The sequence below is a fragment of the Podarcis liolepis genome, assembly GCF_965112155.1.
Source record: "Podarcis liolepis genome assembly, chromosome: Z".
In the NCBI taxonomy this organism is placed as follows: Eukaryota; Metazoa; Chordata; class Lepidosauria; order Squamata; family Lacertidae; genus Podarcis; species Podarcis liolepis.
The window spans coordinates 10,427,815-10,445,636 of NC_139570.1; the positions used below are offsets into that span (position 1 = coordinate 10,427,815).

The 17,822-nt window shown below is 47.5% G+C and overlaps 1 protein-coding gene across 1 annotated transcript in view; it reads left to right on the plus strand.

Annotated features, from left to right (window-relative positions):
- The window catches only part of COMMD5 (COMM domain containing 5), a 55,638-nt gene extending 39,473 nt beyond the window's left edge, over window positions 1–16,165 (plus strand). The window contains exons 3-7 of the mRNA XM_083486617.1: window positions 487–515; window positions 4,690–4,740; window positions 5,533–5,628; window positions 9,929–10,004; window positions 15,835–16,165. Coding sequence (XP_083342743.1) covers window positions 487–515; window positions 4,690–4,740; window positions 5,533–5,628; window positions 9,929–10,004; window positions 15,835–15,936 — 354 coding nt within the window. The 3' untranslated portion in view covers window positions 15,937–16,165. The remainder of the gene's footprint in view (window positions 1–486; window positions 516–4,689; window positions 4,741–5,532; window positions 5,629–9,928; window positions 10,005–15,834) is intronic.
- The last annotated feature ends 1,657 nt before the right edge of the window (window positions 16,166–17,822 follow it).

Below are 17,822 nucleotides of genomic sequence, written 5' to 3' on the forward strand. Positions count from 1 at the left end.
AAGTCCTAGGCTCTGTGGTTTAACCCACAGCGCCACCCATGTCCCATTTCCCAGGTTAGGGCAGGGGAATTATTCTGCCTAAAATCCTAGACAGCTGCTGCCCACCAGTGTAGACAGTACTGAGCTAGCTCTGGCAGGGGACTCCTTTTTCTGGGGCAGTTTGTCCACCTTTGCTCCCCACCCTGCACTCAGCTCTGACCTCTGGCTCCCAGACGCTGTCAGCATGCAACAGAGGCCACATCCCGGGAACGATTTCAACTGGCCGGGTGTGTGGTGTCAGCCACCCATGAAAGCTGCCTATCTTGGGTCACCCAGACTTGGCATACACTCACCCTGAGGTTTGGATGCATCAATTGTTGGGGGTGGGGGTGGGCGCAGTTTCACTGTCTTCTAGATCCCTTTCCAGTTTCCCAGACGTCTGAGGGGCACCCACCCTTGTTCTTGCAGAAACTCTCCTTGAACTCTCCTTGTCTTTTTGTTTTGCAGGTTTTTAAAGAAGACCTACAGGAGCTCAGGTATGCCTGTTTTTGGTCAATCTGCCAGTTGCTTGTGTCAAACACGATGGATAAGTGGTTGCTGAAAAGCAAAGAGTGGGGAACTTTTTCCCCCAGCCCAAGAAGAACTAGACTTCTGGGGGGAGGGGGACTGCATCCCTGTGGTTGGTGATACCAGGTGCAAAAGTGGTTGGAGCAACAGGTGTGACTCGTACCTTTTGTCCGGTAGACTGAATTTCTGTTCTCTCTTTCTCCATGTGGCACACACAAATACTTCCACCTCCCTCTCTCCCACCAGGAAAGCAAGAAGCATTATTACAGTTAAGAAATACTTCCCAGCTAGGAATGCACAGCGCAGGGACAGTGACCTGGAAAGACTCCTGGGGGGCAGATGGGGAGGTTTGGAGGGCCACGTTATACCTGCAGGCTTGAAGCTCCTCACCCCTGCCATAGAGCGCCTTCATGTGTTACTTGGATGAAGTGGGGCTCCACACGTTGATGGGAGCAGTGGTTTGGGGACGCCCTGTTGGCCGTGCCTCCAGCATCCTTGAGGCATAGGCTTCAAGGCATTTTGGACCGCAGTCAGCTCATGGGAACCTAAACTACGGATGCCCATTCTCAACACATGGATATCGTGAGCGGGGCTAGTCAAGTGTGTGTGATGTCAACAGGCAGCACCTACATTCCAGAGCACATGGAGGGGACATAAGACTTTTCTGTTCCACTGCCCTCTGCAAAGAGAGAATAGTGAGGGCTTGGAAATGGGGCAGGTTTTCTTAAAATTACACAAACAGTTGGTCACTCAGTGTTAGCGGGAGCTAAGGAAGACATATCATTAGGCCACAGTTAGACGTACACACAGAGAAAGAGGGCGAGAGCAGCACACACAGGAAGTGGTTCTGGCAGTCGAAGAACTTGACAGATTTCAGGTTTCAGTTGTAGGCTGCCAGGCTTACTCCAGCCAGCTGAAACACAAAGCGCAATGGTCAAGAGTAGGACCTGGGAGAGCAGGGTTCGAATCCCCACTCAGCCATGAAGCTCACTGGGGGACCTTCGGCCAGTCACCATCTCTTCGCCTAACCCACCTCACAGGGTCGTTGTGAGGAATAAATGGGTGGGGGAAGGAGAACCATATGCACCACTTTTGAGATCCCTGGAAGATAAAGGCAGTATATAAAATACAATAAACAAATAAAACTTTAAGCGTGGGCCCCATCCACAATGTATACTTAAATCACCATGATATCATTTTAAACAAGCATCCTGGTAACTGTAGTTTGCTATAAGGGTACAGAGGGTCAGGAAACACCCCCCCCCCCAAAACACACACACATTCCCCTCACATAGCCACAATTCCCAGAGTGCTTTAATCAATCCCTTATCCCAGGGAACTCTGTGAAGTTTAGTTGTGTGAGGGAAATAGGGGCATCCTAGCAGCATCCTTAACTAACTACAGTTCCCACGATGCGTTGGGTAAAGCCATGCCTGGTTAAAATGGTATTCTAACGCTTTGGCTGTATAGTGTAGAAGTGGGCTTGGTCTCTGCTTCATCTCAGTTTTCAGGCAGGCTAATTCAGTAGCCTGTTAATATTACAAATCAGCTGATGAAATATGGCTGGCAGCTTCTTCTCCCCACCCCCAACTACCACAAAAGAGATTATTGGTGCTTAGGAGAGAAGCATTGCCCTGTCGTCCCACTCAGATGGAATTTTGCATGTAATAGTTTCCTAATGAGCTCATTGGAAGCCAGGAGAATCACCCTGATGTTGTATAACATGTCCCTTTTCTTTTGATGTGGTGCTGAGTGCATGTTATATAGAAGAGATGGGCCTCTATCAGTTCTTCTAAATTATATCTTTCTCGCATGCATGTAATTACCCACTAATACCTTCCCTCACACACACACACACAAACTTTTTATTGTTGTTGTTAATAGCAAGACAGTTGGTATTTCTGAATGAGATGCCCTGTCCTACTTTTAAAACATTTCCTTCTGTTTTCAAAGGACGGTGATATAACAAGCAGAATCCGCCTGTATTGTCTGGGTGTGATCGCTTGTTCTAATTAGCAAGCAAAATATGCCATTTGTTACGTGGACTTAGTCAAAATCTCTGCCGGGTGGTGTAGAGCAGATGCTTTGCATAAGCACTAAAGTGCTGCAGAGGCTGCATCAGAAACAACCTGTCATTGGACATAGCAAGAGAGAGAAAATGAGAGAGAACTCAAGACCTGCTGGCAAAGGTTTGGCTGGGGTTTAAAAATGCATCGGCGCTGTTGCATTAATGCTGTATCATACCACTTTAAACAACCATGGCTTTCCCCCAAAGAATCCTGGATACTGTAGTTTGTTAAGGGTGCTGAATGATGTTCAGAGACACACCCACCCCTTAACCTGCCTAGGGCTACAATACTCAGAGTTCCTTGGCAAGAGGGATAGATTTTTAAACCACTCTGGAAGTTGTAGCTCTTTGTGCGGGATAGGGGTTTCCTAAATGCCAGTTCCCAGGATTCTTTGGGGGAAACTAGGGTAAAGGGACCCCTGACCATTAGGTCCAGTCGTGACCAACTCTGGGGTTGTGGTGCTCATCTCACTTTACTGGCCGAGGGAGCCGGCGTACAGCTTCCGGGTCATGTGGCCAGCATGACTAAGCCACTTCTGGCAACCATAGCAGCTCACAGAAATGCCGTTTACCTTCCCGCCGGAGCAGCACCTATTTATCTACTTGCACTTCGTGCTTTCTAGGTTGGCAGGAGCAGGGACCGAGCAATGGGAGCTCACCCTGTCGCAGGGATTCGAACCGTCAACCTTCTGATCGGCAAGTCCTAGGCTCAGTGGTTTAACCCACAGCGCCACCCGCGTTGGGGGAAACTATGCTGTTTAAATTGGTATGATACCACTTTAAACATATAGTGGAGACTGAGCCACAGACTCTTCTTCCTGCCTCCATCACCAGCTACGTTGGTGAACTGTTGGCTCCCCAACCCCTTCACCTCTCGCCTCCTCTTCTACCATGAAGTTCTGGGTGAGGTTTTCACTCAGCTAGGGAAACTTTTCTGTTCCATTTACCGTATTTTTCGCCCTATAGGACGCACTTTTCCCCCTCCAAAAATGAAGGGGAAATGTGTGTGCGTCCTATGGGGCGAATGCAGGCTTTCGCTGAAGCCTGGAGAGCGAGAGGGATCGGTGCGCACCGACCCCTCTCGCTCTCCAGGCTTCAGGAAGCTATCCGCAAGTCTTGCAAGCCCGGCGGGATGCCCCGCGGGCTCGCAAGGCTTGCGGGCAGCAGCCTGCAGCCCAAAAGCTGGGGGACAGCAGGGAGGCGCAGCGCCGTCACCCCGCTATTCCCTGACCTGATCTGGAGGCTGGCGGGGGAGAAGCAAGCTTGCTTCTCCCCCCCCTGCCAGCCCCACAAGCTCGCGGGATAGCGGGGAGGTGGAGCGCCGCCACCCCGCTATTCCCTGACCTGATCTGGAGGTTGGCGGGAGGGAGAAGCAAGCTTGCTTCTCCCCCCTGCCAGCCCCACAAGCTTGGGGGACAGCGGGGCAAGCTGTCCCTGAAGGCAGAAGAGGGAGACGGAGCGCTCCATCTCCCTCTTCTAGCTTGGGGATGGTTGCGCAAAGCCTCTGCAGGGCAGCGCAGTGCGCTGCCCCACAGAGGCTAGGGAGGCTGTCCCTGAAGGCGAAAGAGGGAGACGGAGCGCTCCGTCTCCCTCTTCTAGCTTGGGAATGGCTGCGCAAACCTGGGGGGGGGGGGAAATAAAAAATTTTCCCTTGATTCCCCCCCCCCCAAAAAAACTAGGTGTGTCCTATGGGCCGGTGCGTCCTATAGGGCGAAAAATACGGTACTTATCTTTTTAAAAAAATCTATACCCCACTTTTCACCACCTGGGGCCCAAACCAACTTACAAAATACAATATACAGAATTCAAAACAGAAATTGAACATTAGAGGATTAAAACATTGGAGAAGCATTTGTGATAACAAAATCAGCTGTCCAAGACCCTTGGGCTGAAATACACACCTGTAACCAAAATCTCTCTTTAAAAACTTGATTCTGTATAGTTTGACCACAAGGTTGTTGTGCTAGCTTTCCTTATGGGGGGCTTTTCTTTTCTTCCTTTAATAATTGGGAGAAGGACATACTTCATAATGGGGTTCGTGTGCCGTTTGCCTCAATTTGCTCTTTTATTTTAAGGATTCCAGAAGATTTCATTGTGGACTTCACCACTGTAGTCTTTGGAAACAGGTAAGTTTGCAGATTTTCAGTTTTTCCATTTCCCTTTCTTGAGATTTGCATCATTCCCTAACCTATATCTCTCTCCACAAGGTCTTATTCTTTCATTTAATATATTTCTGAACAAGCCATTCATCAGAAAGTTTATTGGTTCCCCCTAATTAAGGAGGGGGAATTAGGGGGTTACCACAGAGAATGCCCTCTCTTGTGGGTGGTGGACGTACCAAGAGGATCCCCTTCATATCCCAGACACTGATACTGGCCTGTGTTCCTTAGCCATGGCAGTATACCTTACTCTTTAGATTATTCACTGAAGTCATACTCCAGTTTCCCCAGTTCATTGCCTCTGGAGCAATGTTGGTGAACTTTGGCCCTGGGGCCAAATGTGGCCCCCAACCTCTCTGTCTGGCCCTCGGGATTCTCTCCAGGCTACACACCTGCCTTATGCCACCCTCCCTCCCTATGCCACACCAGTGTCTTGTTGCATACCCTCCTTGAGTGTTTTTGCCTGGCTGGAATTTGCCCTTAAACTTTGGCTATTTCTTTTGCTTGCTTGCCTGAATGAAGGGGGCAGAGAGCTAAGTGAGTGTGTGCAGAAAGCTAGCTTGGTATACAAAGGTAAAATTTGCTTTTGCCTCTCGAGCTGCTTTTGCCTCTGATCCTGCCCGCTGCTGGGTGTGGCCCCCTGGAAAATTGTCCAGAAGGGAAAGTGGCCCTTGGGGTACAAAGGTTCCATTGCGCCACTGCTCTGAAGACTCTCGCTCCTGCTTTCTTGAGTGCCGTTTCTTTTTTCCTCACCAACAGGCAACCTGCACTTGAAGAGGCCATTCAGAAGCAAGCTAGTAAGCTGCCTAGAATTGAAGACTTCAGGTGGAGGGTAGATGTGGCCATTTCTACCAGGTACAGGATATATGAAGCCCATGCCTGAATTTTCAGTGGGTGTCTGTGGAGGCTGGCCCAGTTTGGGCAGATGGGAAAGTTCCCCGCCCGCCAAATCTCCCCTCAGCCAGGTCCCACATGTTAGGAAAACATGAGCATAAAGATTATGTGTTACCTCCAGTGGCTGGGGGTCATGAGAAAGAGAGTGTCCTTCTTGCAGGCTTCCCATAGGCCTCAGGGTGGCCTTTGTGAGAACAGAATGCTGGACTGGACAGGCCTTTTGTTTCATCCAGCAGAGCTGCTACATACTTAAAAAATAAGCACCTTCTCAAGCTCATTTAGGAAAAGCCTAACCACCAGGACAGATGTAAACCCAGAGGGACCCTGATCGTGTTCTTGTTGCCAATTGACAGTCTGCCATTCTCATAGTTGGTAGTTTTCCAGGCTGTAGCAGACAGGGAAGTAGGGAGCTGGTCTGCTGAAAGTCAGTCAGTCAGTCAGTCAATCAATCAATCAATCAATCAATCAATACATTTATTGTGTATAGCCAAAGGCCTTTAAAAAGGCAGAAGCAAGACTTTCTTCTGAAATCACATGACATAACGTATAAAAGTTCACAGCATAAAAAGTTTACAGCATAAATACTTAAAATTAGGAAGCATTAACATAACTGGAGGGACACGGGTGGCGCTGTGGGTTTAACCACAGAACCTAGGACTTGCTGATCGGAAGGTCGGTGGTTCGAATCCCCACGATGGAGTGAGCTCCCGTTGCCCGGTCCCTGCTCCTGCCAACCTAGCAGTTCAAAAGCACGTCAAAGTGCAAGTAGATAAATAGGTACCGCTCCGGCGGGAAGGTAAACGGCGTTTCCGTGCGCTGCTCTGGTTTGCCAGAAGCAGCTTAGTCATGCTGGCCACATGACCCGGAAGCTGTACGCCAGCTCCCTCGGCCAATAAAGCGAGATGAGCGCCGCAACCCCAGAGTCGTCTGCGACTGGACCTAATGGTCAGGGGTCCCTTTACCTTTACTAACATAACTGGAACAGAGCAAATTTGGCTACCACGTTTGTAATTTGTAGATCTTTTATCAGTTAAGCCTAAGCGTCCGACTTTCACTTCCTGAGGGGGATCAGCCTAAGAACAGATTAAAAAAAGTTGTGCATTGTATATAAGGGGCAAATCAGCAGGTTTTCATGATACCCTCGACCTGATTGCATCCACAAATACATTTGTGTTCCATAATGGGAATTCCTGGGTGTCTCCCTTCTAAGTATGCTGAAGGCATCTTTTGGGATCTTGGTTCAACAAAGGCTCTACGTAGTTGCGGGAAAGTCAGTGTCTCAAGGTAATCTGCTGAACATGCTTTAGGTAGAGAAACCTGACCTGACAGGAGCTGTTGAGGGATCTGGGTCCCTCTATTTATTTGGAGTCAACAGTACTATCATCACAGTGGGTTTTATTATATATTGTGCACCAACGAAAGACTGGAGAACACATAGCTAAATATTCTTCACCTTAGTTGTTTTGGGAGGTGTAAACAGTCCTTCCTTGGAGAACGTGGGTTCCATTTTTGGGTTTTCTTCCTTCTTGGTTTCCATCCCTTGCCAGCTCCCCCAGAAACTTCCTGTTTATCCTCAGGCTACAGCCTCACCTACAGGCACGGGGAGAGTTCATTCTTGGCCATAGAGCTCTTGGCATCTGCTGATTTCTTTTCTAATTTTGGTAGAGGCCAACTGGCTGGCAGAATGGCACACACAGTGATTCATTTTCCACTTCTGGGGGGAGTATAGGAGTTCAACAAGGCTGGCTCCAGAAAGGCCCTTCCCTCAGTTTGGTTCCTATAATGTACTTGTCCAGTTTTCAGAGAGATGGGTTTCTTTCTCAGCTGATGTGGGGTTGTCATTGTTGTTTTGATAGCTTTCAATCAGAACGTTTCCCCACATGCCCTAACTCTATTTAGATCTAATTTTCCATGTTTTAATTATGTGTGCTTTTGGTTTCAAATCAAATCAAATTTAAACTCCTTCAGTTTTAACACCTTTCAACTCACCTGCTGCCCCCTTTTGCAAATACAAATTCATTAATTTGTTTTACAGATTGCCTTCCATATCAGGCTCAAGGTGGTTTCCAAGCATAGCCATCAAAACAACTAAAGATTAATTTAAAAACAAAGCAGCAGGAACACCTAAGCCAGAGATGTTCTCATCTAGCTAGAAAACCTTGAACAAACAATAATGCCTCAAGGTTGCTTCCAGGGTTGTGTATTAGGTAAGGGGATGGTGGCCTTCAGCTGTTTTGCAGGGTAGCAGGTGGAGAGAATTACTGTTTTTGAAACTGCCCGGTTTGAGTGATATCATCATGCAATCATCCTGTTTCTAATTAGCTTTAATGAAACAGTGTATTTTCAGGAATGGAAAAATTTTCGCAAATGAGAAACGCAGTGGTACCTCAGGTTACATACGTTTCAGGTTACATACTCTTCAGGTTACAGACTCTGCTAACCCAGAAATAGTTAAGAACTTTGCTTCAGGATGAGAACAGAAATCGTGCTCCGGCAGCGCGGCAGCAGCAAGAGGCGCCATTAGCTAAAGTGGTGCTTCAGGTTAAGAACAGTTTCAGGTTAAATACGGACCTCCGGATCGAATTAAGTACTTAACCCGTGATACCACTGTAGTGGAAAACTGCTCTCCCCTGCCACCCTGTTGACTTCCTGTGTGCTAGTTTGCTGAGAGTGCATCCCTACTGAGGATTGCCAATGCTCATAACACTTTCAGAAATGAATCCTACTGCTAGGGGAGAGAGAGAGAGCAGGAGGTTGCATTCAACCAAACCTGGGCCCATTGAAATTAATGGGGCAAAATTAGTCATGCACATTAATTTCAGTGGGTCTGCTCTGAGTGGGACTTAGCTGGGACCAGCATTAGGGGAATTAAGGAATTTAGAGGGGGGTGGAATACCAGGTTGAAAGCAGCTGACGACATACTATAGGATAGATTATAATGTTATGGAACCTTTTTTGGCTTGGTGGAAGGACCTTAGATCAGTCCTTTGCATCTCCAGTGAAAAACTTCTCTGATAGGAAGAAGAAAAGGCTTGCTCCTGAGATCTTAAGAGAGCAGTTACTTGCCACAGTAGGTAATACTGTGTTAGTGGTCCAGCTGTTTGAGCCTTTGATAGGGCAGCCCCAGCAGTTTTTCTTTCATTGGGGGGTGGGGGGAGAAGTATATGGATGATGAAGTCATAAGAAACAATAAAACAATACCAGCAATAATGATTATTTAAGCACGTAACCATAGTCTCCAGGAATACATCTTGTTCCATGCTTTAAACTGTGGAGAGCTCGTCAATTATTTTATTTATTTATTAAATCTTATATGCTGCTCTTCCTCGGAGTATCGCAAGGCTGTTTGCAGTATAAAAACACAAAAATACATAGCCTAACAATAAACAAAACAATAACACACACACAAACACACACGGGGTTTATAAGGCTGTAGAGTGTTTAATTAGCCAAAGGCCTATGAAAAATGCAGTTTCTCTGCCAAAATGGGCCTAGACCTTCATTGAAATGGTTCTATAAAATCAGTTTCCTCCACGAGCGCATGGTTGGAAGAACACCTGTCAGGGCCATCTTAACCATAGGTGCCAAGGGTGTGGGGCACCCGGGAGCCAGGCTCTCAGGGGCACCAGGCCGAGAGTCTGGGGCCCGAGAGTTGGAGTCTGGGGAAGAAGCCACCCATCGGAGCAGCACCGCAGGCTCTTCTGCTGTGGGCAGCTCTGCACCGTAAGTTCGGGGGTGAGCGAGCCAGCGAGGCACTGAGGCGGCTGGCTGGCTCCACCCTCCTGCGCGCCTGAGATTGATGTAGGGCTGTGGAGAGGCCTGCCCAGCGCATGCTGCTCATACCATGAGGCGCCTGGCTTCGCTCAGTTGCCAACGCCTTGGGCTCGTTTGTTGTGCTGGGCTGGGGGGGGGGGGCGCCGGGCGGATCTTTGCACCCCAGTGCTGCATATGCTTAAGACAGCCCTAACACCTGTGTTTTTCATATAGTGGTTATATCTTAAGAAAATTTGCATTGTATTTTTTATCCATATACCCACGTTTGCTTACATGTAGAGTCCAGCTTTTGTGGCCATTAATTGGATCTGGTTTCCTGTCCAGCTTAAAGGCACACATTCCCCTGGAATGTAGCAGATACTGCCTGTGGGGGGTTTTGTTGTTGTTGTTGTTGTTGTTGTTGTTTTGCACTTCATGTAAAGGACTCATGTCCACGTCTTCCTTGTTCCCCTAGCAACTCTAATGGTAATAATGTGATTGATTTCAGCTCATTGGCTCGTGCTTTGCAGCCATCCATTTTAATGCAACTAAAGCTCTCTGACGGGTCAGCTCATCGCTTTGAAGTAAGTACTGCCATTGCTAAATAAGAGTGGGCTTGCTTTACATTCTTCGTACGGCAGTGAATAGCTGTTTACTAGGAATTTTAGTAAGCCTTTGGAAGCAATTTATATTCATGGATTTGTATGGAGTTCTCTGAAAGACTGCTCTTAAGAATCAGGCACAGGGTGACCTGGGCTGCAAAATGAATTAAAGCTCTCAGAGTGCATTGCGTTATCTCTATTTCCAATATTCGTTGAGCGAGTGCTGTGGTTTAAGAGGTTAAAACAACGGTGCCGAGGCATAAGGGCTGTGTGCTTTAGGAAAACTCCAAGAAGGAGACCCTAAGAAGGGCTGAGCTTGATGGGTGAAAAAATGGAAATATGCATCTCTTCTGGATTCAGAGAGAAACATGAAAAGCAAACAAGTCTGAAATATCCAACTGAATGGACTCTGGCTCAGTGATAGATCATGCCAGTTGTCTCAGGTCCAGTTCCAGATAGGGCTGGGAATGTCATCCATCTGACACCTTGGAGAGCTGCTGCCAGTCAGTGCAGACAATACTGAACTAGATAGACCACTGGTCTGACTTCATATAAGGCAGCTTCATGTGTTTACTGTTTCCCATACATTTAGGTTGCAATCCTATACATACTTACCTGGGAGTACGTCCCATTGAGCTTAAGGTACTTCCTTCTGAGCAGATCTTCATAGCAGTTCACTTCTTATGCATTCACCTTAATCTAGCTTACATTTAATTGCATTTAAAAAAAAATTAAAATCTTTAAGATTCCCTTGAAACTACACTTAAGCCTGCCACTTACGAACATCCATCAGTCAGTCAGTCAGTCAATCAAACAAAGTGTATTTGTTGTTGTGACCATCTCCTGGTCATTTCATCCAAAAAGGAAATGCAGAATATACCGTATTTTTCGCCCTATAGGACGCACTTTTCCCCCTCCAAAAATGAAGGGGAAATGTGTGTGCGTCCTATGGGGCGAATGCAGGCTTTCGCTGAAGCCTGGAGAGCGAGAGCAGTCGGTGCGCACCGACCCCTCTCGCTCTCCAGGCTTCGCGGACCTCTCTGCAAGCAGCGGGAGCGCTCCCGCTGCTTGCGGAGAGTTGCCTGCATGCCGAAGCCTGCGCATGCTGAGATCAGTGCGTCCAGGCTTCGCGGACCTCTCCGCAAGCAGCGGGAGCGCTCCCGCTGCTTCGGGAGAGTTGCCGGCATCCCGAAGCCTGCGCACGCTGAGCTCAGTGCGTCCAGGCTTCGCGGACCTCTCCGCAAGCAGCGGGAGCGCTCCCGCTGCTTGGGGAGAGTTGCCGGCATCCCGAAGCCTGCGCGCGCTGATCTCAGCGCGTCCAGGCTTCGCGGACCTCTCCGCAAGCAGCAGGAGCCAGCGCTGGGCTCCCACGGCTTGCAGAGAGCTGCCTGTTTGGGGGCTGGGGTCGGGGGAAGCTCAGGCTGCCCCAGCCCCACGCCTGGGGGGGGGGAAATAATTTTCCCCCCTTTATTTCCCCCCAAAAAAACTAGGTGTGCCTTATGGGACGGTGCGTCCTATAGGGCGAAAAATACGGTACCAGAATTATATTCCTATATAATAGGAAATAATTGATTTGTAGTGTGACAGGCGTTGTTTAATAAAAACAAAAGCCACAGCTCATCATCTCAGAAGAAATTCAGCACAAAGTGTCAGTGTGGGTCCTCCATATGTTGTTGATCAACCATTTCTGAGGAGTGTATGGGGTATTAGGGGAAAGGTAGCACCCCTGGCGGGGGACACATCATGCTCCTTCTGCGATAGCTTGTCCACCTTTGGTCCACACCCTGCACTCAGCTCTCACCTGAGGCTCCTAGAAACTGTCAGCATGTGACAACAGTCACAACTCAGAGAACTGCTTCAACTAGCTGGCTAAACTAAGTGAGGGTAGCCAAAGGGTCTCAAACCTTTAGGGAATTCCCCTGCATGTGAAGACAGGCTCTAGCAGATTGAGATGAAGAGACCAGTAGTGGGTCTAATGGTCAAGATGGTGGTTTCTGAATAAGCTGTTGAAGGAAGTGAGGGGCATTTGGGGGTTTGTCAGCCTGGGAAGGTAGCTCATCTAGGAGAAGGAAAACTCTGGTCCTAAACCTCTGCTATACTCATTCATGAGAAAGGCCTCGGGAGTAAACCCCAAGGGAAAATCCATCCCTGCTGCTTTGTGGGACATCTTTGGGAGAAGAAAAGACTCAGAAGTAAACCCAACACAAATCCAGAATGGAGTCCCTAAAATGGTTGGGTGGCGCCTTGTACTCTTCCTTCCGGCAACTGCTGCAGCCAAGGTGGTGCCAAATGTATTGCTCAGATTTCCTTTGGGGCACACCAACAAGGCTGATAAGAGAGTCTTGTTGTCTGGGTAGCCCAGGACCTCCATACACACTGCCCAGAGAGGAGGCTCGCTCCATTGCCTCTTGAGACAGACTGATGCCAAGAGCAGTTCTTGTTGGCCACATTGGTTGGGGTTTTAGGGGAGTTCAACAGCATTGGGAGGGGAGCCACACTGGCTTTCCCTAGCATTGTCTGCTGCTGCTGAACAGACTTTAATCAGCTCAGCCGTCTAAATATGCAAATACCGTATTTTTCGCTCTATAGGACGCACTTTTCCCCCTCCAAAAATGAAGGGGAAATGTGTGTGCATCCTATGGAGCGAAAGCAGGCTCCTTGGCTTCAGCGATAGCAACACGAAGCCTCCGAAGCGCAGAGGGAGAGCTCCCCCCGCACTCCGGAGGCTTCACGCTGCTTTTGCTGAAGCCGCCTGAAGCCCCCGGAGCGCAGTCGGAACTCCCGTTGCGCTCCGGGGGCTTCAGGCAGCTATCCGCAGGTCTTCGGAGTGCAGCGAGAACTCCTCCTGCGAGAACTCTGGAGGCTTGCGGATAGCCGCCTGAAGCCTGGAGAGTGAAAGGGGTCGGTGCACACCGATCCCTCTTGTTCTCCAGGCTTCGCTTCGCTGGAAAGGCGCTACATAGTTTTCCCTCTCTGCGCAGCGCCCCTTCAGTGAAGCAGGAGGAGAAATGGAAGGGGCTTCGTTTCTCCTGCCGCTTCGCTGAAGGGGCGCTGAGCAGAGAGGGGGAGAATTTCTTTTTTTCCTGTTCTCCCCCTCCTATGGTCCGGTGTGTCCTATAGAGCGAAAAATACGGTAACTAATGAACATTTGAGATGCAAGATATAGTTAGGAGTGTAGGAAGCTCGCTTATTCCAAGTCAGACCACTGGTACATCTAGCCCTGCATGCCGGCTGACAACAGCTCTCCAGAGTTGTCTCCTAGCCTTACCTGGAGATGTCAGGGATGGAACCTGAAGCCTTCTAGATGCAAAGCAGATGCTCTGCCCAGTGAGCTATGGTGCACGGCCTTGTAAATTCACACTAAGCTTTGGTCTTCAAACCTTTCTAGGGCCGCCGCTCTGCTTTTACAGAGAATTGCAGGGTTGTAAAGTGCAGCGGCCATGGAGAGGTGCTTGCCCACACAAATGGTGCCTTCTTGAAAGGGGGGCCCTGCTAGTGGTTCACACCTCTTTCTCAGAGTGGTTCCTGCAAGGCTGCCTTCATGTTTAAGCAACAAGTTTTAGCAAGCCCATGTATACCAGTTGCTGGAAATTGCAAGCAGAGAACATTGGGTTGCCCCCATATCCTGCTGATGGACTCCCAGGCTTCTGGTGGCCATTGTGAGAGCTGGATACTGAACTGGGTGGGCTTTTAGCCTGATCCATTAGGGCTCTTAAGTTCTCCCCCATTCCTTTTTGGAAGGTGGGGGCAACATGGAACTGAGTGGGCAGTATTGTAGCTCTGTAGAAATTAATGTGGAATGCAGTTGTTGTGGTGCGGACAAGAAATAATTCTCCAGAGAGCAAGTTCTCCTTTTTGCCTGCATTTGATTTGAAAATCCATAATGTAGGTCAGGGCTGGGTAGCCTGTGGCCTTCCAGATGTTGTTGCAATCCTGCCCCTATCAGCAGCACACACACACCCCAGCATTCAGGGGTGATGGGAGTTGAAGTCTAGCAACATCTGGAGGACCACAGGTTTCCCAGCACTGATGTAGATCCTACAAAGCTTAATCTGGAGTACGAAGTGTGTGATGTGAGAGGTGATTTGGTATCAAACAGTGTGTCTTAAACCTGGGTCTCCAGCTGTTTTTTGGACTACCACTCCCATCATCCTTAGCTAGCTGGACCAGTGGTCAAGGATGGTGGGGACTGTAGTCCTAAAACAGCTGGAAATGCAAGCTTGGGAGACCCTGGTATAGAATCATAGAATTGTAGAGTTGGAAGGGACCCTGAGGGTCATCTAGTCCAGCCCCCTGCAGTGCAGGAATCTTGCCCAGTGTGGGGCTCAAACTCACAGCCCTTACATTAAGAGTCACATGCTCTACCTACTGAGCTGTATGTTTGGCAGCAGGGAGATAAGCAGTCATTTCCACAGATTATCTCTCATTTAGTTCATGAATCTAATGAAGGGATTTGGCAAATAGATGAGGAAAATCCTTAGTGGTGTTGGCAGGCTGAAAGAGAAATTGATCCTGAGCTATCACATTTTTCTAAGTCAGCATACTCATGTGCTAAGTGGCCAGGTCGGATCCTGTACTCTCCAGGAGGTGGGGAAAACACAGAAGTTGCTGAAACTGCGGCTTTTCTTTATACAAAGTTATGCAACCAGCTTGTTTGTTTTGTTCTGGGTGTTTTCAGGAGGTTGTTCCATCAAAGCAACATGAAAGAAGTTTCCCCCCAATGTTTTTCAATGCATTTGGGTTTGTTTGTTTTTTAAAAAGTATTTTGGAAAGTTGTGCATTCGGACACCTTTTAAGATATCATTAGCACATTTTGGGTGATTATTCCTGAGGAGCAGGGTTTCACCTATGTTTGGATATAGCAGGATGCCATTTTCAATCAAGATGGCAAGCTAAATATTTCAAAACTGATTTTAACCGCTGACTTCAAAACTGCCCCAATATTTTGGTATCTTTTGAGTTCCTGAGTAACAAGTGCAAGGCTGCTGCTAATAAATCTAACAGTTAGATCTGCTGTTGATAATCAGTTTTGATGACAGACTTAATGGCAAAATCCTGTACATGTGTACTGGTTGAACGTTATTATTATCTGCAGAGGAGAGAACTCTCTTGGTAGATCCCGCATCCTCAGAATTGCAGAGAATGACAGCCTGGGAAAAGGCATTCTCTGTGGCAGCCTCTAAATTGTACAACTGCCTTCCTATCTGGCACCGTCGTTATGCAGCTTCTGACAGATGCTGACGTCTCACCTTTTTGTCCCTGGCCTTTGACGATTAAAGTAGTGCGTTTTGTGGGACCTGCTGCTTTTGCTGAATTTATACTGTTCTGTTGTGTTTGGAATGGATTTATGTGTTTTATCATTGTAATGCTGTTGACTTGTTCTTATAATTTCATTTTCTGTAATTGCATATTGTCAAAACTAGCCCTCAGATCTTACAGGGCAGATAAGAAAGCTTTGCAATTTGTAAATAAATACTTGGGAGTAAATCCACTGAGTTCTGAAGCGCTTACTCCCAGATGCATGGGTACAGAATTGAAGGAGGCTCAAAGTGGCTAGGAAATGAAAGTTGCTGTCTCCCTTTGTAGTCATGTTGGGCAGGAAATTTTTGTGGGCTAGTTAAGATCTGCAAAAATGCAATTAATTAGGTCATTTCAATTTGGGGGACATAATGTTCAGGTGATCTGTCAGATTTCTTCTCTGGTGATTTGTCCTCTAAATAGGTTCAGGATTCAGGGGCCTCCTACAAGCCTATTATATATTCTCAGAAGGAGATGTTGTACCCTGACCTCTCTGGGTATTTTTATGTTCCAGGTGCCAGCTGGAAAATTCCAAGAATTAAGGTACAATGTTGCTCTGATCCTGAAGGAGATGAATGACCTGGAGAAAAGGAGTGTTCTGAAAATTCAGGACTGAACCCTTTCTGATTAAATTATTGGGGCTTGAAGACATTAGGAGAACCGCACAAGAAACACCATCAAAAAGAAGTTGCTTCTGTTTTGTAATCACATGTATTGCAACGTCACCCTTCTGATAATGTGGCTGTAAATATTTTTTTCGCCTGTGTATTAGAAGCAGCTGTTAGATTGTTGTTATTTTTTCTTTAAGTTTTACACATAAAGATAGCATTATCTTCGTTGGATAAGCCCTTTTGCGTGATTCATTGAAACGTTTTAAAAATAGCTGTTCCTATAGATGTGAAAAAGCCCTTTCTGAAAGAGTGCTGATTCATCTCACTAATTATTTCTAAGGGTTTGTGAGAGATTTGCTCACAACCCGCTCTACAGGCAGCATAGAAAAACAGGTGGGGAAAGGTGTTGTAGCCTTTCAGATGACCTTTAGCTGAAAAACAGGGAAATTTGTCAGGAATGAAATTCAGTTTGTTTGTTTGCTTGCTTGCGTGCGTGTGTGCACGTGTGCTTGCTTGTTTGCTTAAAGAATAATTGCAGTTGGCAATGTGCTGCATACAATGAAAGTAAAAGAGACTTGAAGTTTGTTGAAGAAGAAGCAGGGAAGTATCCCTAAACTGTGTAACTCCACTCAAGGCCTTTATCATATTGCATCGTATCGTAAAACCTTTATTGGCATCACATACAAACATACAAAACAAATCAATACAGAATTACCACTTCCCCAGTGGCACAAAACATTTGCTAAAAGAAAGGAGGCAGAGCAGTCTATCCTCACATCTCCAGGGAGATCAGACGTCTGCAGTGTATTTCAACGACAAAAAACCAAATATAGATATTTAGCCACTAACTTGGTGAGCTCCTGATCATTCGCCAGTAATAGAAAATGTATGACCTCTGACTCTGGTTTCCATATGGGGATACAGAGTTGATTTAGAAATTGCTGGTGGAGATCAGCATATAGTTTACAATTGAAAAACATATGTGTGAGGGTTTCCACCAGGTGGTCTTCACATGGGCAAGTTCTTTCTCCTTCCACCCTACCAGAGAAACTTCCCCAAAGGAGGTTTGATGGATTTGAATTAAACCTGGCCAGCGAAAATGTCCTTCTTTCTTAAGGGTCAAGGCCTTTATTAATTATTGTGGGGAACTGGGGGGACTGTTGGCCAGGCCGTAGTGTCACTGTTGCACGGGATCCTTGGCATAGAGTTGGAAGGGGCCACAAGGATCATCCACTCCAGCAACCTGCAGTGCTCAAAGTGTGGGGCTCAAATCCATGATCCTTAGATTAAGAGTTTCATGCTCTATCGATAGAGCTATGGACCCAGTTATCCAAACTTCTTCTGTTCAACTGAGCAATATATACATTCAGAGGGGAAAGAAGAGCCTGCTGGATCAGGCCCCATCTAGTCCAGCATCCTCTTTTCACAGAAGCAAGCTAAATGCCTCTGGGAAGCCTGCAAGCAGAATCTGAGAACAACAGCGCTCTGGATACATCGTCGGAGGCAATATATTCAGAGATGTATTGCCTCCGACAATGGAGGTAGAACACGGCCCTTGCAGCTAGTAACCACTGAAAGCTTTATCGTCCATGAATTTTTCTAATTGTTGCAACAACCAGTCTAAGCTGCTTCCCACCACTCCTCCTTGGGGGGCCAAATTCTGTAGTATCATCAGTGCCTACATGACACTTTAAAACAGAAGTGGGCAACTTGCACCCCTGAGGCTGCTGGCCTAATTGCAAAAGCAAGTGGTCAGCTGAGACAGCTGGCAAGAGCAATCTAAACCTCCCCTGGGCAAGGAGAAGGGGTGTCAGAAATAGGGTGGGGTGAAGGGAGTGGTATCACAAAGAGAGAGGTGAAAGGGGTGTACGCTTTTGGGCTCTGCCCCACT